The sequence below is a fragment of the Xenopus tropicalis genome, chromosome 2 (assembly GCF_000004195.4).
Source record: "Xenopus tropicalis strain Nigerian chromosome 2, UCB_Xtro_10.0, whole genome shotgun sequence".
In the NCBI taxonomy this organism is placed as follows: domain Eukaryota; kingdom Metazoa; phylum Chordata; class Amphibia; order Anura; family Pipidae; genus Xenopus; species Xenopus tropicalis.
In genome coordinates this window covers 40,790,884-40,814,706 of record NC_030678.2, presented here as the reverse complement: position 1 = coordinate 40,814,706, position 23,823 = coordinate 40,790,884, and the positions used below count along the sequence as shown (strand labels likewise).

At 39.2% G+C, this 23,823-nt stretch overlaps 1 protein-coding gene across 4 annotated transcripts in view; it reads left to right on the top strand.

The window, feature by feature from the left end:
- Positions 1–23,823, top strand: part of pola1 (polymerase (DNA directed), alpha 1, catalytic subunit) — a 151,903-nt gene that overhangs the window by 57,222 nt on the left and 70,858 nt on the right. For all 4 annotated transcript variants that reach the window (XM_012957632.3, XM_031896704.1, XM_031896703.1 and 1 more), the window contains exons 29-34: positions 1,175–1,380; positions 2,194–2,326; positions 3,305–3,436; positions 4,830–5,004; positions 10,206–10,387; positions 18,324–18,455. In XM_012957632.3, coding sequence (XP_012813086.2) covers positions 1,175–1,380; positions 2,194–2,326; positions 3,305–3,436; positions 4,830–5,004; positions 10,206–10,387; positions 18,324–18,455 — 960 coding nt within the window. The remainder of the gene's footprint in view (positions 1–1,174; positions 1,381–2,193; positions 2,327–3,304; positions 3,437–4,829; positions 5,005–10,205; positions 10,388–18,323; positions 18,456–23,823) is intronic.

Here is a 23,823-nt window from a genome sequence, read left to right as displayed (position 1 = left end):
AATTTGGATCTCCATATTTTAAGTCTACTAAAAAATTAATAAAACATTGATTAAACCCAATATTACTGTTTTGCATCCAATAAGAATTAATTATATCTTAGTTGGGATCAGTTGCAAGGTACTGTTTTATTATTACAGAGAAAAGGGAAATCGGTTTTAAAATTCTGAATTATTTGATTACAGTTGAGTCTATGGGGAGACAGGCCTTCCGTAATTCGGAGCTTTCTGGATAATGGGTTTCCGGATAAGGCATCCTATACCTGTACCATCTGTAGTGGGCTAGGGGGAGTTGGATTTTTTTTTTTTTTGCTGTTTATATGCACCCTTGGGCTACCCCTCTAAAGCTGCCACCCTAGTCACAGGCCCTCAGGCCTTTCATGTAGGTAGATGAGAGGCGCCCTTAGTGAAAAAGGTTGCCTCTGTGTAGAGGAAAGGCTTACATGCTGGTTAGGATACTTTTTGGGTGGTGTGTTTGTAAAATAACCTTACCGAGTACTTGGAGAAAATACTACTGTAGAAGGAATTTCAGGTTACCACCAGTAGAATATAAAGGTTGTTCTTCGATCTGTAAGGGAAAGTACATGTGGTGGCAACCCTGGAATAGAAGGCTAAGCTGAGTTTGAAACCAGTAAGGGAGTATGCTGGACCACCTTGGTTCTCAATTAGGAGTGCTAGTGGGGTTAGAGTCCCGGTGGTTAATTATATACTTAGGCTTTATAAGTTGAGCTGGTTATATATGTACTGATTTTCAGTATGTGTATGCTAGATGGGCAATCGTAATCAGGGTCTTTGTGCTATGGACATTTTTGTTGCTGACAAACTGATCAAAACTGTTGCCTGAAATTTGTATTTGTATGGGCACTATCATCACGTTCTACACAGACACATACACTCCTGAGTTAATATAAAATATGCTTAATGCTCCAGTTGGATGCTTTATAAAACTAGACATGGCCTAACCATGCTGGAAAGCACATGCTTAAATATTTTTCTTGAGACTAATGAAACTCTCATGCACTGGCTGGTTCCCACAGAGCATTTTGGGAGGCTTCTACTAGGAAATAATATTGTTTTTTTTTTTTCTTTTATTATCCCCGAGAAAATTGCTGCAGTCAAAATGCTCTGTGATTCATCACGTAAAGCAAATATAAAAACGTTTTATTTTCTTTTGCAGGTGAAAAGTGAGGTAAACAAATCATACAAACTTTTAGAGATTGACATTGATGGTATCTTTAAATCACTCTTGCTACTTAAGAAAAAGAAGTATGCCGCTCTGACTGTGGAGCCTACAGGTGATGGAAAGTATGTTACTAAGCAGGAGCTTAAAGGTTTGGATATTGTCAGAAGAGACTGGTGTGAACTTGCTAAAGAAGCTGGAAAGTAAGTTTTAGTATATTAGACCTTTTCTCTGCTAACTGCATCTTTAGTGAGTCTCCTGAAGGGGTTGTTCACCTTTAAATTAAATTTTAGTGTTTTGTAGAGTGCTATTCTGAAACAATTTAAAATTGGTCTTATTTTTTTCATTATATTAGCTTTTTGTTCAGCAGTTTGGAATTTCCAGTTTGGAATTTCAACAGCTGTCTGGTTGCTAGGGTCCAAATTACCCTAGCAACCAGGCAGTGGATTGAATGAGAAACTGGTATATGAATAGGAGAGGGCCTGTATAGCCAAGTAATAGTAACCATAACAATAAAATTATAGACTTGCAGAGTAATAGTTTTTTGGCTTCTCGGCCAGTGATCCCTTTTGAAAGCCAAAAAAGCCAGAAGATGAAACAAATCAAAAACTATAATAAAAAAAATTAAAAAATGAAGACCAGTTGAAAAGCTACTAAGATTTGGCCATCCTATAGTATACTAAAAGTTAACTGAAAAGGAAAAAAAGTAGATCAGAAATGTTGTACAACACAACCCTTTTGCAGTGAGGATCTGTTCCTCCATAGATGCCCCCAGTAGCTTCCTATTTTCCTTTTTTCCAATTCACTGCACTTGCTCTGTGCTGCTTTCAGTTACTGAGCTTAGGGAGTGACGCACAATATAGCGTTTGCATAGAATATAAATGTCAAAGTATAAGGCTGCCCTGTTCATGGTACCTTTGTTAGTCATGAAAATTTACATGTGCTGTAACTGTTACTCCAGCTACAACTTAGGATGCATGTATTTAATCTTTAACATGCTTTTCTCTGTATTTCAGTTATGTTATCAGTCAGATTCTGTCTGATCAGCCACGTGACAATATTGTTGAGAACATTCAGAAGAAATTAACTGAAATTGGGGAGAATGTAACAAATGGAACTGTGCCCATTAGCCAGTATGAAATAAACAAGGTAAACTGAGTTGTCTCTAAGTCTGTAAGTTCCAAATGCACTCTTTCCTATATTTCTGTTTTAGGTTCAAGGTACCAATCAGTATGGGCATCTGGGATCCTTCATCTTGAGGATGGCATATGACACTTCACCAACGGCATAGGGGCATCTCTGTATAACGAAAAATCTGGTTTATCTTTTTCATCCATTTGCTGCTTTATATTGAGAAATGCATTTGATCGACCCCAATATGTGCATGATGTGACCAGGGAGTAACCAGACAGTAGATGCTTGATGGGTGATGTTTTAGGAGCAGATTTATTAACATTCATATTTTTTAGCACTTAAAATCATTTATTTAGGTAATTACTCTAAAACACACATTTTTCATTATTTATCAAGTAAGATACCATGAAAAACTCTAATGCAAAACCTTCCCATCTAAAAAGCTGGCTAGGTCATGTAGAGGTATGCGAGCTGTCCATATCAAATTATAAAATCTTTATTTTAGTAGAGGTTTTCAGGATTTTTTCATTTAGAATCACATTTTTACGAAAATTAGGATTTTGAGGTTTTCATATTCTTCATATTCTGTGTTTTTATTCCTTGGCACTTTTTATATTTGGATTTTTTAATAAATGAGCATGCATTTGTGCCTTTATAAATAGAGTTTAGTCGTGGTGTAAAAAAAAAAATGACAATTGCACAAATACGAATTTTATTAAATTTGCCCATAGGACTGACATTCTAAGTGCACTAAACCAAAGTTGTCTACTTGCATGTTAAGTATGTTTTTTTTTTTTCTTTTTGGCTGTATACATTAAAGACAATGCAGATAACAAATGAATTTAAGAGCTGCTTGGCATCAACATTGGGGACTTGGGCATATTTAGATGTATTTTTCTTTTATGTCTCTATTTAATGTTGTTACGGTATTTAGATTTCAGGTGACAAAAGAACTTATTATTATTAATGTTTGTTTGTTACTTGATTTTCCAGGCATTGACAAAGGATCCTCAGGATTACCCTGATAAAAAAAGCTTACCTCACGTACATGTTGCCATGTGGATAAATTCCCAAGGTGGAAGAAAGGTGAAAGCTGGTGATACAATATCCTATGTCATTTGCCAGGTAATCAGACATTCATTATAAGTAAAATTATAGATTTTTTTTTTCCTGCTAAAGTATTTATTTGATAATTTACATTTGCACAATTTCTAACCAGAAATCTAAATAACAAGAAAAAGGGTTAATCACTTGAGGGGTTCCAAATTGTTCAGCACTTAGAGAAAAATAGTAGAGCCCAGGGTGGTATTCTAGTAAGCAGCTTGCCGCCATCTTCTTTTCCTGTCTTGGAATCGTTACTGTTTAGAGAAATGGAGGGCACTCCTGGCTAGAATATCCTTGACAAAAAAAATTATATATACAAAAAAACAATAAAGTATAAAGTATCCAGGTGCTAGGGTTTTAATAATCCCCCCCATAAGAGGACTATATACATCCACAAAAACCCTGCACACCAGAAAAAACTTCCCCAGGGAGGTTGTCAAAAGGCGTTTGAGCCGAAACGTTGGGGTATTCTCTCATCCAGAGTATCTGCCTTCATATCTTGTTTTTCAGTTATTACACTGGGGGTATGTATTTATTTGCTTTTTGATGGATATACAATGTTTAAAGTTTGATACTTTTTTCTGTATCATGTTTAAATGAATAAAATGTTTTTTTAATTATAAATACCTCCCTGGGGAAGTTTTTTCTGGTGTGCAGGGTTTTTGTGGGGTTTTTGAATCGTTACTGCACAGGCGCACAAGCCCAGGGTGGCCACTTTTCTCTCTAAATTCTGTTTTCACTCTGCTGTACGTGCACACAGCCCAGACCAGCCATAAGGGTTTGCTGAAGAAAGAAAGTAGATGGCGGTGTGTTATTCCAAGAACATGGTGAGAATAACATTAAAATGCCCTCATGAGTTGGCACATTGAGGAAGTTTGCAAAAGATTTAAAAAAAACAAAAAAAAAAAAACCCCAATGCATGCTTGCTCTATTATGTAGAACCAGGGTGTTAATATGTTGTTGTACCAATGTAAAGGTGCCTTTTTAATTGTTTTTATATGTTGGTTTCTGCAGCACTTTTTAATATTTTGTTTTGTACCATAACAAATAGTGCACATTTTTTTTTTTACCCTGCAGTAGATACTGTCTTCTACCCTATTGTAAATGGTAGAAGATGCATAGTTTACCTTTTCCACATCTTTTAAAGTTTTGAGCCAAATAATGCCAGATTTATCCACCTTTTCCATTATACATTAAATTGGTTATTTGTAGTCTGTTTTTCTAACGATATAATCTTTTCGTTTCTAATGTTTGTTTGTCTTGTTTGCAAAAACGGTCATAGAATGAATGCTAAATGTGTATTATATATGGCTTTTTAGCACCTGTTTATGACCCAGCAAGTGATATGAAGCGGAAATCTGCAGTTCCAAGTTTTCTAAAATAGACTGTGTATGTTTATTCCCCTTTCATGTAGGACGGATCAAATCTTAGTGCCAGCCAGAGAGCATATGCTCCAGAGCAGCTGCAAAAACAAGAGAACCTTTCCATTGACACACAATACTACCTGTCACAGCAAGTCCACCCAGTAGTGGCTCGGATCTGTGAGCCCATTGATGGAATTGATTCTGCACTCATTGCAATGTGGTTAGGTAAGTATATAGATGCCTCTCCTTGAGGTGTATCAGTATGCAAATGCCTCCCCATGATTTCAAATCTTCATTTAAAGGGGAAGGCTGGCTTCTGAACCAATATTTGTTAAAAAGCCCCACACAACCCAGAAACCTCTAATGTACATATTACACTATAATCTGTTCTTTCAAAAAGTATGAATAAATACATTTTTATATGCTGAAATCTAGCTGCAAAACAGTTATTCTTTTTCTGCATCATTTAAAATCCTGGCAGGGGAGGAGGGCCTAAAACATTGATGTTAAAGATTGTAACAGACATCATGCAGGAACTACATAACCCACAATGTATTTCACTGTAATTTCCCTTTTGACATGACATGTGCAGGTGATAGTGGGATTTGTAAGATGCAGGCTAGATGAAGGCTAAAGGCAGGCTAAGGACAGTGGACTATAGTATATATATATATATATAGAGTCTCAAAGTAGCCAGCTAGATCAGCAGAAGAACAGGAGGCCGGGCTTAGGTAAATGTTCCAAACCTTATTATTACATTAAAAATCTTGAAAAGGCTTCATGTCTTTTTAAATTGATGTATATTGCAAAGTTGCTTGAAGATATGTTTTACTTTAAAATGCTTAAGTTGTATTTGGGTGGAGTTCCCCTTTAAAATATGCAATAAATAGATTGCATGCAAGTATCATACTTTCTAGGACTTCTCACTACTTTGGACTTTTGCTAGGTTTTTTGGTATTTTCCCAGATCAAAGGACATATATGTATGAGATTTTATTTGAAATCTATAGTTTAAAATACCAGGGCATCCGGTCCTCACCATCTAATCAAAAATTTAGGTAAATTAAATCTATTACAAATTACAGTAATACCCAATGCGTGAAAGCTGTGACAAAGTAAAGAACACACCATGATTCTGTAGCCAGTGGAGCCCCCTTAAGCAGAAATTAGGTGAGGCAACCGCTGTTTTCCCCTGAACGCTGACTGCACAACATTTTCTCCCCCAGAGAAGCAGAATTATATTTTTAGTTTTTACTTCAGAGGCAAATGTATACAAATTATTGCACTCTTGAATATACCACACAAAGAAGACTGCTGGGAAAGCAAGGAGTCTCTGAGCTAATGCCACTACCCTTAAGAGGCTGCACTTGAACTTGGTAAATGGACATCACAAAGGCACTGGAAATAGTTTGAGCTGAAAAATGCTTTGTTGTAGGAACCACTGGAAATCCACAGTATGAGTATGTCTTTTGATTTGGCACAGCCTGCAAAGATTGTTACTTTAACTGTATTAGGCTGAGTTATACTGTTGAGCAAAATATAGTTCTATTTATACTATGGCTGGGTTCTAGTAGTAGTATTTTATACACACACTAAAGCTGTGGTATATGTTTTGGGCAAAATATGCTGCTGAGCGGTTCTGATACAGTAGAATGCAGCAATGTCTTTGATCAGATAGGTAGGTAGACCTGTGGCCAGCATTTCTTGGCTAGTGGACCATAACCAAGCACCTTTAAAACCTCTAGATACATGTGTGTTTGTCCTTTGCTACAGTGCACTGCTGAGTAGTTCTACTGAAATAGTGCAATCCTATATCACCCCCATTTTTTTGGGATGGAAACAAACTTTGATCTTTTTCTGGCTAAGAAGATAGCCCATGAAATATACCCTGTGAAATGTCAAAATCTGTTTGGTCAGATAGACTGGTAGACAATTAGATATAGATATTGACCCCTACTTAGTTGAGGATTTGATTTTACTTGCTGTTTTGTTGATTACGACACGACTGCTATGAGATTTTCTAACTTGCCAGATTGATATCAGACCAGGGTTGGGCTGTTAAATTTGATGCACCATCTACGTGTAAAGGCACAGATTCAGTTTTTAGCTCAGATAGACCCCTGAGGTGGCCATACATTCTCATGTTTGGGTATTAAAAATTAGTTAGACCGCTTAACCATACTAGTGAAGTTATGGCCACATTAAAGTCTGTTCTCAATAGCACATTTTTTTTAATTGCTTTTTCCTTACCTTTATATAGTGCATAGTAACCTGAACGTGCAGCATGTGCTTTTATGTAGAGGAAGAGGTTAAAGAGAATTAAGATATTTCCCTCTAGATGGCAGCGATAGATACCATATTAGAATAAATAAACTCCTTTCAGATAAATATTGTGAAACTAATATTCATTAGATGTATATATCTGATACTTTTTTTTTTTTTTTTTTATTTCTAAGGGACATTTTAACTTTTACCTATTACATTTTCAGTTCTGTTTTTGAATATAATTTTGAAAAAATTTTTACTTTCTCAATGTACAGCATTGCTGATTTATACTTTCATTTACAAGCCATGGTTTTCTTTGTCTTCTGCTTTTTATTTTTTTTTTGCATCAGACACATAGAAACTTGTGCCTCTATTCTTAAAAAAAAAAAAAAAATTCAATTTCCCTCTCCAAGGGTGGCCCATACTGTAAAAGGTTATCTGCTATCTGCAGGGCTAATTGATAGAAGCTGCCATGATCTGTAGAGTAAATCTGAAATAATTTACAGGCTCAATTGGCTTTGTCAGTGTCATGAAGTGATAATGAGGCTAGCTGCAGAAATGAAGTTGCTCCTTGGACAGTTTTTCAGGGTCTTCAGCTTCTATTGAAACAGTCTTCAAAGAAATAGATGTAGATGCTTGTCCCCCCACCTTCCCTTATGACAGCTGTGTTAAAGTTTTGTTTAGCAAACAGCTCTACAACAGGTGAATGCATCCTGCTTGCCCTCATCTTGAGCCAATGAACTGCTAAATATTTTGGTATATTAGGTCTTTGCTCTGCTGCTACCTGCTCTGGATTTGGGTGGGGGGTAAAAAAGCTTTGAAATATGTTATGTGAAATTACCTAATTAACCTAAAAAACCTCATAAATGACATAAATGAACTTGGCCATTGCCTCAACCACTGAATGCTGATTTTAAGTTTGCTAGGACATGACGTTATATCTTTAACACCTTGAATATATGCATATTAGATTAAAAGTAATTCTTTTTATAATCACTAGTATAAATAGTTTTGTGCCTTGCAAAGCAGAAGGGTTAAATGCAGCTCTTGAAATAACAATAAAACACATTTGAGCTGTGAGAAGTAGAAGCATATTCTAGAAAACCTATTCCCCCCTCTTCATTTCTAACTGCTATTCAGTGACAGATTAAATGAGGGAAATACTCTAAAATCTACTTGTGTAGGTTGTGTCAAGAAAAGAACCAGCATTTCATTATTCATTTGTTCACTATTTGTGTTCGCCTTCAGATATTTAGCATTTAGGTTGAGTTTTTCTTTCAATTAACACCTATTCTACATCAGCTTACTCAGTTTAATGGAAAGCTCACCTAATTTTGCAGTTAAACATAGAATACTATAATATTTCTCTGCTAAAGAACAACTCATATGCGTTTAGACCTGGGTGCTTGCATTTTTTAAAATTAAATCAACTTTATTGCTGCATCCCTTAGTATTTATGGTGTGTTTGGTCCTAGATGATTAAACAATACAAAAAACCATTAGGGTCATGTCACCTGCTCTGCCTTACACCTGTCTGTTGATTCCTGCCTCCCTAGGCTAAGGTGTTGGGAGCATAGAATAACTCATTTAACAGCGAAGATCAAAATCGGTTACAATGGTTTTATGAAATCCAGAATATTCTTAATTCAGAACTTATCAGTCTACGACATCTAGGCACAACAACACACAATACTTTTTCTGCCATCAGTATAGTTAAAAGATTTATGCCAGTTCCTATCCCACTTATTACATTTATTGGACCTACTAAAAAAATAATATATTGAATAACCCAATAGACCTGCTTTGCCTCCAATAAGGATTAATCATAACTTAGCTAGGACAAAGTACAAGGTACTGTTTTATTACAGAGAAAAGGGATTTTTTAATTGAATTATTTGATTAAAATGGAGTCTATGGGAGATGGCCTTCCAGGAGTTTGGAGCTTTCTAGATTGCAGGTTTCCAGATAATGGATCCCATACCTATACGGAAGCTCATTGGATTTCAAGATTTTTTTTATACACATTTAAACATGCTACAATTTAGATTTTCTGACGGTAAAATAAAACTCTTATGCCTAACTATTCAAGTATTGGATCTCTTATTCAGAAACTCGATATCCAGAAAGCTCCACATTACCAGGAGGATGTCTCACATACAGTCCATTTGAACATGTAATTCTATTTTATTTTTTTTTTAGTTATTTCCCTTTTCTCTGTATTATAAAAACTTTACCTTGTACTTGATGGGAGCTAAACTTCATGAACACATTTTGGTGACAAAACCATCCTACTGGGTTTATTTAATGTTTAATTGAATTTCTAATAGAGTATAAAGCAGTTAGAAATTGTAAGGCAGTTTTAAACTACAAATCTTTTGAGAGCCTCTACACTTAGGGGCCTATTTATTATGCTGTGTAAAATGAAATTTGCCAAAAAACGGTGTAAAAAGTTGTGTAAAATAAATGGAGAAGTTCACCAGAATGCCAGACTTTACGTTGTTAGTCAAGAAAGTTCTGGAGGTTTTCTCAGCCAAGGTTTAGACTTATGAACATTCTAATTTTTTTTGTCGTTGTTTTGTCGTAAAAATCATGAATTTGGGTTTCCAGAACTCCAATTTTCAAGATTTATTGGTACGAAAGACTCAAACTTAATTATAAACATTTGGCATCTAAAAGCTATTTTTCAATTTAAGTTTGAGATGAATTTGAAATTTGATAGACTCATTGAAAATGATGGGTAGAATACAATTTCACTGTATTCAAATAGTTTTTACGCACAAGTTTTAGAGGGTTCACGTTTCTTAGTAAGTAAATAAGCACATATTTGAGATTTTTGAGTTTTCAAAAATTCTGATTTTTATAAAGCGCCTTTAATTTGAACCCACCACCAACCCATTGCTCATATCCATACAATGTAGTCTTAATAAACACATTAGACAAATGCTAAAATTAACTCTACATTAGGTAATTCTTTGCTGTGTGTTCCATCTGTATTAGGTATTTGAAAGGAATATGCTTAAGAATTTCAGCCAAGGGAATCTTTCTCTCTCCTATTTTCGATACTCTTTTTCTTGTGCCTCAAAGTTTAGGGGAATGTGTAATAAATAGGTATATGTTATAGATTTTTAGAAATCCATACTAAAGGTATTTTTTTTTATAAAGGACTTGACCCCTCCCAGTTCCGGGCTCACCGCCACCATCAGCAGGATGAGGAAAATGATGCATTGTTGGGAGGTCCTTCCCAACTCACAGATGAGGAAAAATACAGAGATTGTGAACGATTCAAATTCTTCTGCCCAAAGTGTGGAACAGAGAACATTTATGACAATGTTTTTGATGGCTCTGTGAGTTTCTTTTTAGTTAACTGAACTTCTAACTGCATTGTATAATTATATGTACATTATTAACTTCTGAACTGCAGGCCAGGGGTGGGCCAAGCCGATAGGCCGCCCTAGGCAACCCCATTGGCCACCCTGCCCCCGCGCCTATCCCCCATGAGCAATGTTGTTGTGGGGGGCAGAGCCATTTCCCCTGCTGCATATTGGAAAGGGAGGGGGACTAGGGGTAGGCAGAAGAGGTATATATATATATATATATATATATATATATATATATATATATATATATATATATATATATATATATACACACAGTTGACTGTACTGTAAATTGTAGCCTCGTTAAGTAGGCCTTCTAAGTTTTGAAAGCATAATTATAATTTAAAGCTCATGTAAATGCCAAGAGCAATGCAGGCAGGCAATTAAATAAGATCCTATTGCCTCTGCTTAGGCAAGAACATAGATGGTGCTTTAATCAGCACTGCTATTGACATGTGCATGTGCATGTGCTGTTATACCAAAAGCAAGTGAACCTTTGTCAGTGCTCCCCTTGCTACTCTTTGTTGTTGCTGGTGCACTGATCTGGGTCCATGATTATGCCCCTACAGATAATATAGGAATACAAATCCATCTACTAAAATGTACTTAATAAGAATGTCACCTTGTGTTGTGTCAACTTGTTCCGTGTCAAAATTTACTACCTCTAAGTCTTTGTGGAATCTGTTGTCCTATAAATCTTGGACCACAGAAAGGCTTAAGGGGCTTTGTTGTGGCATGCTGAAAACATTAAGGCTGATCCTGATGTTTTTTGTCTGCATTTAGACGCTTTTAAATGTGTGCATCAGAAATGCATTCTTAACTGACCTGTTTTGACAGAGCATGCCAATATACATTGGGCCCCTCAAACCCTCTTTGCTCAGATGTAGAGTTTAATAGGTTATATGCTTTATGGATTTGTCCAAATGTATAGATAGCTTTAGTATTATGTAAGTATTATTGGTATATGTATATTGGTGTTACAATATATGTGAAAAAATAAGTAAGTATCAGAGACAGAGTTCTTCCAGAGCATGCTACAAAGATAGGTTGGATAGGTTAATGAGGAGTTTGCCATTTTATGGAAGTTTGATGAAATTCTGCAGTGTGATTGACTCATGATCATTCAGTGACATTGCTGTTTGTTGTACCATGCCATTTGCCAAATCAGTAGAGGTAAGACCCAATGTGTTCTTTACATACTTTACTAAGGCACTCTAGGTAGAACCAGCTCGGAGCTGTGACAGGAACCACTAAAAGGTAAACCTATCAAACACTTTCATTGTGAAGTGCCATGGCTTACGCCGGGTTGTGTTTCTTACCCATTTGGCTCTTGTCACATTGGATAACATAACATTTCAATAAATAACCCACATACCATAATTATTTCTTTAGGTGCTGCTAATTTGTCCAAATGATTGCAACTAAAGCTTATAAGCACATATACCTTTATTACACTTCAATGGGTGCCATTAGAAACCAGTTTGAACAGGACCCAACGTGGCCTTCAACAACTGTACCACTTCTACCCCTCTGGTGCTGCAACAGTGCCTCCAATTGATTCATAGAGCTGTGGTTTCTATTGGTTTCTATAAACTTACCATCCATAGAAACAGTGTTAGGTAAAAAGTATAAAATGTATATTGCTTTAGTGAAATGATTTTGTTCTTGTCATTTGCTACTTACTCTACTCATCTGTAATGCTTTGAATTAGAAGCACATTTGAATTGTTTCAGCTTATCTATTGCTCATCCCCCTGTTCCTCTTTTTAATAACTTGTCTGGTTATGTTATGTCTCCTGCTGTCTTTCCACTTCAAACTTGAAAGACCCTGGAGTGCTGTACTGCCATGAAGTAATGCCAAAAATGCATAATCGACCTTGGAATACAAAGCAAAACTGGGCAGCTTGCAAGCTTCTCCCCACTGTCAGCCACACACTCGGTTTTGGCATGGTAGCGGCCCATGTAATAGCAAAAAACCTTGAAAACTGGAGACCATTCATTCCTTTTATCTAAATTAAAAGTAATTATTTTTAGCTAATTTGGACACTTAGCAGATGTTTTTCTTTCTTTTTTTTTTAATCAACATAACTGTCATTGGTAGCAAATAAGAAGATGATACAGACTCAGATCAGCAGTTCCATGCTAAATCCTTGACTTTTGCTTCATTACAGTTGTAAATAAGATAGCTAATTGCATAAAGACTTGACAATTTGCAGATGGTCTAACTCTTGTGGAGTCTGATGCCATGCTCTGAAATCTCTTCCACCTGGAATTTCTTGCTAATGGTTTTTTTTCTGCGGGGGGGGGACAGGCCATATGGTAACAGGGGAGTGGAAAGGTTAGTATGATTAGGCAGGGTTGATTGGAAAGTGGGCAATAAGAGTATTTTATGTTGATTTTTTTATGCTGCAAAGTTTTGCTTTGCTGAACTACAAGACCTGACCTAAAAGTAATTAAAAAATAATCTGGTACATCGTTCGTTCATTAACAATTATAGAAAGTGGGGCGAATATTAGTACATTTGTTTATGATCTGAGGTGAGATTATTTAACCACTTTATCCCTAGTGCTGCCACAAATAGATACCGATGTTCTTTTTGTTCTTATTTTCTACAACTGCTTCTTTGGTGTGAGGTTATCCCCTAGAATATGAATAGTATTTGTTATCATACTTTATATAGAGTAGACTTATTCTGCAGCACATTACAGAGGTTTTTCATGATATGTTTGCATGGGAATCCGCATTAAAACTTAAACACCTATTTCCGTTAGTTGATAGAAAAGGTTTAAGGTACCTGCACTATGAAACTCATTTCCTTATATACAATAACATTTACTGAACATCAAAACATCTGTTCTGTTTTATTGTTTGTGGTGCATTTTATTTGACCAAGCCCCCTTTCTCTCACAATAGCTTGGGGGACACAGGGACAATGGGTATAGCTCCACCTGCAGGAGGCAGGACACTAGGAAGGTAATGAAAAAAAAAGAGTGCTCCTCCCTCTCCAGCTATACCCCACAGCACAGCCAACTGTAGCCTCAGTTTTTTCTCCTAGTGTTAGGAGGTAGGACCAAGCTTAGACTGCCTGCACCTAGGTCAGAAAGTCCAGGATTAGACTGGACACTTGGGGGCTGTTCTAAGACCTTAAGAAGTAGGTCCCTCTTTAGATTCCCCCCACCGCTGGATTCCCCTTGGGGCCAATAAGTCGCTGCGGCGCGGGCCACCTAGCAGCATTCCTACCCTGGTTCAGGGATAGACGGCTAGCCAAGGGAGCGCTCAGCCTTGATCCGGGCTGCATTGGTAAGTAAGCGCCTCCTCTCCCTCTTCTCCGGAGCGGCGCTGGCGGGACTTCCAGTCTCTCACTCAACCGGCCAACCGGGTTCTGCTAACCCGAAGCGCCGGGGGCCCCACTTCCGCACTTGAAACCCAGCCCTCCCATTGGCCCATACTTCCTGCTCCTTAGGTTCGCGCCCTCTGTCATTGCCGCCCGCCCATCAGCGCCGCCTTTCTTCGCGCCATTCTGTGCTGTAGCTCCGTGGCGCAGCTCCTGGGGGGAACTTGCGTCGCAAGTGCGGCGAATCTACAGGGACCAAGCCAGCGGGTATTGCTCTACCTGTAGGTAGGCCGATTTTTTCTCTCTCTCCCACTTGGCACAACCCTGCAGCGCAGCCCCCCCTAGCTTTCATCGATCTCTTGGGGGCACTATTGGGGGCAAATATGGCGGAGGGCAGCAAACAGCAGCTATTCCCCCGGGGCTCAGCCTCTTCGGCCAATATTAAATTCCTGGCCTGTGCCAGATGCAAAAAACACTTGCCCTCTGGGCACAAGGAACCCATTTGTGAGTTATGCAGGCCTTCTGAGTCTGCCCCAGCAGCTTCTCAGCCCAAGGCCTTAGACACTGCTGAGCCCTCGGGTTCTGGTGCCTCTCAGCCACCAGACCAGGCTCCACCAGAGGCCCCTGCCCCTAACCAGCTTGCTCCTGACTGGGCCCTCCAACTTTCTAGCGGCATTCCCAGACTCGCAGAATCCCTTAACAAGTTATTGGCCAAGCTGGACGCTCCTAAATCCACTTCACACAAGCGTCATGCACCTCCTTCATCCGATGAGGAGAGCGACACTCCATTCACGGCAGATTCTCCCGTTCAACCAGATGCATCTCTAAGCGAGGGCGAGCTCTCTGCAGATTCAGATATGTTAGGCGAAGACCTTCCTAAATCATCATCTGAGGAAATTGAGGCCCTTATTGCCTCAGTCATAGAAACTCTCAATCTAGGGCCCTCCTCCAACCCCGCTGATGCCTCCAAACTCCTTTTTAAGAGGCACAATAAACAATCCGTATGTTTCCCCTCACACGCACAATTAGATAATATTGTGCAATCTGAATGGGATAACCCCGAGAGGCGATCCCAGGCCAACAAACGTTTCCAACGGCTCTACCCCTTTCCGCAGGAAACCGTGGACACATGGTCTTCTCCTCCGGTCGTCGATGCTCCGGTGTCACGCCTTTCCAAAAACACGGCCCTTCCGGTCCCTGATGCGTCCTCCTTTAAGGACGCGATGGACAAAAAATTGGAGGGGTTCTTGCGCTCAGCCTTCTCTGCTTCTGGTACAGCCTTGCGCCCTACCTTCGCTGCCGATTGGGTTAGCAGGGCAATCCAGTCCTGGTCCCAAACCCTTCTGGACAGCATCCTCTCGGGAGTTCCTAGACAGGAACTGGTCTCCATGGTGTCTCAGATCAGAGAGGCTAATTCCTTCATCTGCGAAGCAACCCTTGATGCGGCCCAATTAACCTGTAGGGCCTCTGCCCTCACAGTGGCCGCTTGTAGATCACTTTGGCTTAAACTTTGGTCTGCGGACCTTTCCTCCAAAAAATCCCTAACTTCCCTTCCCTTTAAGGGTAAGTTGCTCTTCGGTCCAGAATTGGACAAGATCATAAGCCAAGCCACAGGTGGGAAGAGTACCTTCTTCCCACAAAACAAGTCCCGGCCTTCCTTTCGCAGGGGGAGATTTTTTCGTGGCTCCGGATACAGATCCTCCAAGCCTTCCGATTCCTCACAATCCTCTTCCTCCTGCGGCAAATTCAACAACAAACCCGGAGGAGCATTCCACTCCACCTGGCAGCCCCGGAAACCCACACACAAACAGACGGACAAGTCCACTTCTGCATGACTGTCCGTCCGTCTCCTTGCAGCAGGCTCCAGTAGGAGGAAGATTGCAGCTCTTCCATGCTCAGTGGCAGACCCACGCCCAAGACTCCTGGGTCTGCGAGGTTATAACGTGAGGCTACCACCTCGAGTTCATAGCCCCCCCTCCTCACCGTTTTTTCATGTCCATAACTCCCGGGGACCCTCGCCTTCTCCAGGCATTTCAGATGGCTATACAAGACCTGCAGGCTGCCGCAGTAATTTCCCCAGTGCCTCAGTCCTAGAGGTTTCAGGGATATTATTCCAATCTGTTCCTCATCCCCAAAAAGGACGGGTCCTTCCGACCGATTCTCGATCTCAAGGGTATAAACAAATTTGTCCGCTACACCAAATTCAAGATGGAATCCCTGCGTTCGGTCATTGCGGCCATGGGTCCACAGGAATTCCTCACCGCCCTGGACGTGAAGGATGCTTATCTTCATGTCCCCATCTCCCCTCACCATCAGAGATACTTGCGCTTTGCCTACTGCAATCTCCACTTCCAGTTCACAGCTCTGCCGTTCGGCCTCTCTTCAGCTCCTCGTGTCTTCACGAAGATCATGGCGGTTACGGCAGCAGTCATCAGGTCCAGGCGGATTACCATCACCCTATACTTGGACGACCTGCTGATAAAAGCTCCATCCTTCCAGACAGCGGAGGAGCACCTTCGCCTGTCCATGAACATCCTACAGGACTTCGGCTGGAAGATAAACCTTGCCAAATCTTCACTCCATCCGAACCAGGTGATGACCTTCCTAGGACGGACATTCGATACCAGAGCTCAGAGACTCTTCCTTCCCCAAGAGAAGGTGCTTCGCATCCAGGCCCTGGTCCGGCTGCTTCTTTCCTTACCTTGACCATCTCTCCGGTTCTGCATGAAGGTACTCGGATCGATGGTGTCCTCCATCGAGGCTGTGCCGTTTGCTCAATTCCACCTCCGACTCCTACAGTGGAACATTCTCTCGGTATGGCACAAGAACAGGAGCCTCTCTCAACAGACCCGGCTCTCCACAAAGACCAGGGCGTCCTTGCGGTGGTGGCTCAACACCACCAACCTCACACGCGGCCGTTCCCTCGCAGAGCCTACCTGGCGCATTCTCACGACCGATGCCAGCCTATCTGGCTGGGGAGCAGTCTTGGAGGGATGGATAGCCCAGGGCTCCTGGTCCCATTCGGAATCTCTGCTCCCCATCAATATTCTCGAGCTTCGGGCCATCCGCCTTGCGCTGGTCCATTGGCAGACGCTCCTCAGATCTGTCAGTACCTCTTGGGTGTTCAGAAACCAGGCCTCAGCTGAGCAGCTGTGCAAGGCTGCCACGTGGACCTCCATACACTCCTTCGTGAAGTTCTACAAATTTGACACCTTTTCTGCATCTGACGCACGCTTTAGACGCAAGGTGCTGCAAGCAGCGGCAGTCTTACTCCGACTCCGCTTCTTGCCCACCACTTATCATGCTCAGGGGACCGCTTTGGTATGTCCCCATTGTCCCTGTGTCCCCCAAGCTATTGTGAGAGAAAAGGAGATTTTGTGCTACTCACCGTTAAATCTCTTTCTCCTCAATGGCTTGGGGGACACAGGGCTTCCCTCCCCAGAAGCGGAATCCTCTTTGCGCCCTCTGCCATGTTCTATGTTTCATTGTTATATTGTTCTTAACGGTTTTAATGGTTACTCTGGTTACCTCTTTGCCGAATCAGTCCAAGGGACCGATATGGGCAGCTTCTATCGGCCTGTGTATGGGGGCCTTAAGACGTAAGGTAGAAATGCTATTCATTATGTTTTGAGAATTTACTACTGTTCAAGCCCAAGGCAACCACAGCCCCAAAGATGCCCCAGTAGCTCCCCAGTGTCTTTTCTGCTAATTTCCTGCACATGCTCTGTGCTGCTGTCAGTTACTGAGCTTAGGGTCCTACTCACAATATACTGCATATATAGAATATAAATGTCACAACATAAGGTTCCCCCCAGGAACTTTGAAGGCCTGAATGATTACTGTTGTAGAGATTCTGAAAATGTAAGCTGGTGCACTAAGTTCTGTATATAAAATAAAATAACACAACCCATTTTTCTTTTTATGGTTTAGTTCTCCTTTGAAGGCTTTAACAGTGAAACTGAGCAGTGCCTTGGAGATTTATCACTTTTATTTCTTCTAATAGCTCTCTGCCACAATTTTATAAAAACCCGTTGATATTGCCATAAACCATGAGACGTGTTGCATTTGTTAAGTTTCAGAACAGTGTGGAAAAATTGCATGTATGGGAAAAATACAAGATATGCTGTAAAATGTGAAATAGTAACACAATACTAGTACAAGTATAGGACCCATTATCTAGAATGCTTGGAACCAAGGGTATTCCGGGTAAGGGGTCTTTCCGTTATTTGGATCTCTATACCTTAAGTCTACTAAAAAATCAATAATTAAAACCAATAGGATTCTTTTGCATCCAATAATGATTATTTATATCTTAGTTGGGATCAGATAAAAGGTACTGTTTTATTACTACAGAGAAAAATGAAATCCGTTTTAGAATTCTGAATTATATGAATAAAATGGAGTCTATGGGAGCACATTTGCATGTGAGTAGGAAATATAAATTGATGACCAACTGAAACAAAGCAGCGCTCTTGCATGATTTAAGCTACAGAATATGCTCTCAGAAATAGCTAAAATACATTGCCCTCTATTTTCTTTCTGCTTGACATGGCTTGTTGTTTAACTATAGGGGCTGCAGATTGAACCCGGCTTGAAACGCTGCAGTAAACCAGAGTGTGATGCTTCTCCCTTGGACTACGTTATTCAGGTTCAAAACAAGCTGCTCTTGGACATAAGACGTTACATAAAGAAATACTACAGTGTAAGTAATAGATACATCTTCTATCATAAAAGCGATTGCAGCACTCTTTTGTAGGGAGATTGCAGATATATACATGTGGAGGGATGCTAAAACTTTTAGCCCATTTACAAGAATGTGTATAATTGTGTGAGTAATTTTTACAAATATAGAATAAGGGATAAGGCCATATTAAGTGCCATTTTGGTCTCTAAATGAATGTGTGTAAATAGGGTTGGTAGCATTTTATGTTGCATTAATACCAGTCTAGAGTATTTCTTGAAGGGGTAGTTCACCTATAAGTTAACTTTTAGTTTGTTATAGAATGGCAACCTCTTGGCAATTTTTTAATTGGTCTTAATTTTTTTTTTTATTTCTTATAGTTTTTACTTTTGTCTTCTGACTTTCTAGCTTTCAAATGGGAATCACTGACCTTGGCAGTCATAAAACTGTTGCTCTGTAAGGCTATAATTATATATTTGTTACTTTTAATTACTTATCGTTTTGTTCAGACCCTTTCCTGTTCATCTTTCAGTCTCTCATTCAAACTATTGCCTTGATGCTAGGGTAATTTGGACCCAAGCAACCAAAAATCTGCTGAAATTCCATACTGGAGAGCTTCAAATAAAAGATAAAGACCAACTGCAAATTGTATCAGAACACACTTTACATCATACTAATTACTTAGTTACATCGTTAATAGTGAATAGCCACTTTAAATGCAACTGTTACTGCTCATATTGGGGAGTTTGTGGCAACGGGCTTGTGTTCTTATGTCCTGTAGGCACCAGACTTTGAGCTTCTTATTTTCCTTTCAGACCCATATTCCTTATGTGGTAATTAGAAAATGCTTCAGACCTGTGGTTGAATTTAACTGTTAGCCTCCTGTTTATTGGAGCCAATGAATCTGATGATATTTTCCCAATTATTTTCCCAATTGGAAGCTACAAGGAGGTTTCTATATATATATATATATATATATATATATATAACAGGCTTCTGGGATTTGTCCTGCCCAGAGCTTCGTCATGTCCTTAGTGCCATGTCTAATTTTTGCTGACAGGATCTGACATTTAGATACATTTTGATCATTAAGAGATAAATTTGTTCAGCTTTGAATTAATCCATCCCTGATTCTGTTTAGATTCTTAATAGTGTAAATGCTGTTAGATTCTTACAAATCTCTCATAACTACCACAAATGTACAAATCCTATATATGTCAAGCACCAAATGCAGCTTTTTTACCCAACATTTGATACTGTTATAGCAGATTGTTTTATTCTTTATTATTAACTTATTTTATTTCTAAAACTGCGGCAACATTTTTGGATCTTTAGAAGCCGCATTGGGACATAATTGTTCGCTGCTCTCTGTTTGCTGCCATATTGCACATGTAGGTTTTATTCTTGATAGTAAGCACGTGTTACATAAATTTGTTTACTTTGCTTCAGAAATAATAAACTCATCTGTACATATGGGTGAATCTGTAAACAAGGAAGCTCTGTACTGCATCTAAATCTACTTCAAATATTTCAGTGAGCAGCTGTTTTTGCAAGGAACTTATCTATATTATTTCCCTGTGTTTTATGAATATTTCTGTGCAGCTGTACACGGTCACGAATGTTTGTCCTAAAACCCCTCTGTTCGCCTGACATGTATGTATGTATAACTTTATTTATACATTGCTACTATTTATTTATGCAGCGCTGTACAGTAGAATACATTAATATAAACAGGGGTATTAATATCAGGGCTGTGGAGCCGGAGGCAATTTTGAGTCGGAGTCGGCAAAAAATGAACCGACTCCGACTCCTACTAAATTTAAATGGGAATTAAAAAAATAAAATTAAGGCAAGTTTAAATGTCCCAATTCACAAACAGTCATAATTAATTACTTCTTTGCTATAAGAATAAAGCCCAATGCACGCAGTGCATAAACGAACACGTTGAGTGACCATGAAGCATGCTTTTCATTGACTGTATGAATGTATACAATACATTAGCATATTAAAAACAGAGGAGTCGTGGAGTCGGAGAATTTATCTACCGACTCCACAGCCCTGATTAAAATAGATAAATACAAAGTATTACAATAAGCACAAATAGAAGATACAACTGTTATAAGTCAAAGATACAAGAGGATGGAGGTCACTGCCCCGTAGAGCTTACAATCTATATAACTTTGCAGGTTCTCTGTGTAGGTAATCGTTGTTCTGTCTCTTTCCGATAGTCCTCCTGATGTGCTCTTACTGAGGTATATCTGTCAGTGTTAGGGGGTTTTTTTTTTTTGTTTTTTTTAAATATATTTCCAGTTCAAAGTACACGTATGGGATCTTTTATTCAGAATTCTTGGGACCTTGGGTTTTCTGGATTTTTCCATAATTTGCATCTCCATATGTTAGACCTTACTAAAAAATCATTATCATTAACTCTTTCTAAGCTTAAAGGACATTGAAAGGTTAATATAAATTAAAAGTAAGTCTAAAGTACTTACTGCATATCTAAATTCCCAGATCCCTGCTTGCTTCTCTGAGATATGGTGCTGGCAGCCTACAGCAGTGTGAAGACTACAGTGACATCACTGAAATCTGTCTCCCCTTCCTGTAGGCTGCCGGCGGCAGCCTTCCTATTCTCTGAGCATGTGTGTGACTTGATCCTGTCTGCTGTTCTGAGCTACACATGCCCACAAGTGTGGCGTTTCTACTAAACAATAGGAGGACTATTGGGCAGTATGCTTTTTAAATTTTGACTTGCATTCTCCTTTAAGAAAGAGTAATTATATCCAAGTTTGGATCAAGAACAATGTACTGTTTCTGTATAACAGTGAAAAAAGGAATAATTTAAAAAAAAATACATATATTTTTTTTTAATTATTTGATTCTATGGAAGACAGCCCCTGGGCAAAAAATCAGATAATAACAGAAGCCTACACAGGCACCAAAGAGGTTTTCAAACCTACCCAATATCTTTCAGGGTGGCCATCAGATAACATGCTGACGTCTGAATCTGCATCTTAAATCTGTCTAGCTAGCCTTAAACACAAGTGTTGTAAAGAAAAGGGCATTATGATTTTGTTTAATGTAGCCCAGCAAATAATCCTTTTCTTATAAATGGTTTGTACCAAATGCACTAAAATGCATAACATTAAGCTTTGGATAAATAACAAAACCTCCAAAAAAGAGTCTGGGCCATAATTTACATATTCAGAGTTGAGTCCTTCTGTCAGGGTGTGTTGTCTAGAACCAAAACTTCACACATTCAGTTGCTGCGTGTTGCCCCATGACATAGATCAAAGAGTAGAGTCGGATTTGTAGATTTAATGAGCTTGGGCAGATAAGGGCTTAAAGTAACACGCCTTTAAAGGAGAATGCAAGTCAAAATGTAAAAAGCATACTGCCCAATAGTCCTCCTATTGTTTAGTAAAAACGCCACACTTTTGGCTCACCTAATCAAATATTTACTCAGTCACACTTCACATTTTCTAGAACAGGCAGCCATCTCTAAAAAGGTATTCTCCCTTCCTTTCCCTCCTTGCTTCATACTGCACATGTGTTTCATTCTCTCCCCCCCTCCGCTCTGCCAGATCCGCTTCTGATTGGCTGGTGGGCATGTGTAGCTCAGAACAGGAGACAGGATCAAGTTACACACATGCTCAGAGAATAGGAAGGCTGCCGCTGGCACCTACAGGAAGGGGAGAGAGATTTAAGTGAGGTCACTGTAGGCTTCACACTGCTGTAGGCTGCCAGCACCATATCTCAGAGAAGCAAGTAGGGATCTGGGAATTTAGATATGCAGTAAGTACTTAAAAAGAATGCCTTTAGACTTACTTTTAATTTATATTAACCTTTCATTGTCCTTTAAGGATTCATATTTGGGCAAATTCTAAAGAGCTGATTACATATGAATCCTGAAAAATATTTGGCCAAATCCCAAACCAAATAATGCGATTTTTCTGCACCTAAAATTAAAGCTAAAACGTAGAGTGCCACTGTAAGGGAAGAGAGGGAGGATTAGTCCTTATCAGTTTTAAGTTTGCTGTTTCTCATTCCACAGTAACTAGAAGAGGGTTATCTACTTGTTCAATTCTCAGTGTTCTAACTATAAATCTTTTAAAACTATAATTACCGGCAAAACACATTTGCACATTGTTGATACAATGCTTAAAAAGTCAGGCTGGAACTTTTCGGTGCCTGTACCCCTGAAAACCTATAACAAATCTGTACATTGCTCGTCAAAATATATTTTTGAACTATCCATAATAACAGTACAAAAAGTTTATGGTGTAGTTATAAGGGACCAAAAATTACATTTGTTTAACATTGAATAGTTTTTCTTAATGGTTTTATTTGCTAGATCCACAAGCAATCATACGTGCTACAAAACTCACTCAAGCTGTTACCTTCAGATGGATATCTGTGATCTAAAGCTTGACCACACATTATAAGATCCATGCGTTTGAGCAAGGTCGCTAAAGGATCAGATCTGTACCCAGTATGCCCTTCCTAAGGTGGGGCAATATTGGGTTGATCCGGTCATTTGGCCTAGGCCCCAATGAACCGTTCACAACAATGGCAATACAGGCCATCGGAGCAAGGAGCACATCAACTAGCTAGTAAAGCTAGTAGACTAGTAAAGCAAATCCACCCAATTGGCTGACTCTTTGGCCATATATCTTTTGGGTAGGCCCATCAAAAGGCCACATACAGGGGAAGATAAGCTGCCAAATCACCTGAAGGGCCCAAATCACCAGTTTAAATCTGCCTTTGTATGGTCACCTTTGATTCATCACTGGGCAAACTACTAATTAACATATGTAAGGTTTTCACAGCAGGAAAAATATAAGGTTGAGAATTTACCTTAAAAGAACCAGTTATATATAATAAACTATATTGGTGGGAAAAAAAACGTGTTTTTGCATAAAATATATCTGCTAGAATTTGTGTAAATGTTTACAACTGTCCATTTTCCCTTTGAACAGTTTCATATAATATATAGGTAAGCAGTTTTTATGGTGTTCATTTTTAAATATAAAGGGAGATACCACAAGTGCTCCTTTATAAGGTTGCCACATAAGAGCATTAATTATGCCAAGGAATAATAATTGATTTAGTGGGTTTTTTTTATTGAAGAGAGGAGGGGTGCAAAAATAGAAATGCCAAGCTAAGTATAAATTCAGAAATGAAAAGGGCTTTTTTTAAACGAGAAATTTCATCATCTTGTCAGCTGGCAGAATGCCTGCTGTGGATTCACAAAGCTAAGAATTACACTTTCATGAAATTTCCCTCACTAACTGCCCTGGTTAATTTGTAAGATAACCCACTGTTCTAATTCATTCTGCAGTTGGGAGGTGCACGTTCTTATCTTTTTATCTGACAAAGCATTTGTGTTAAT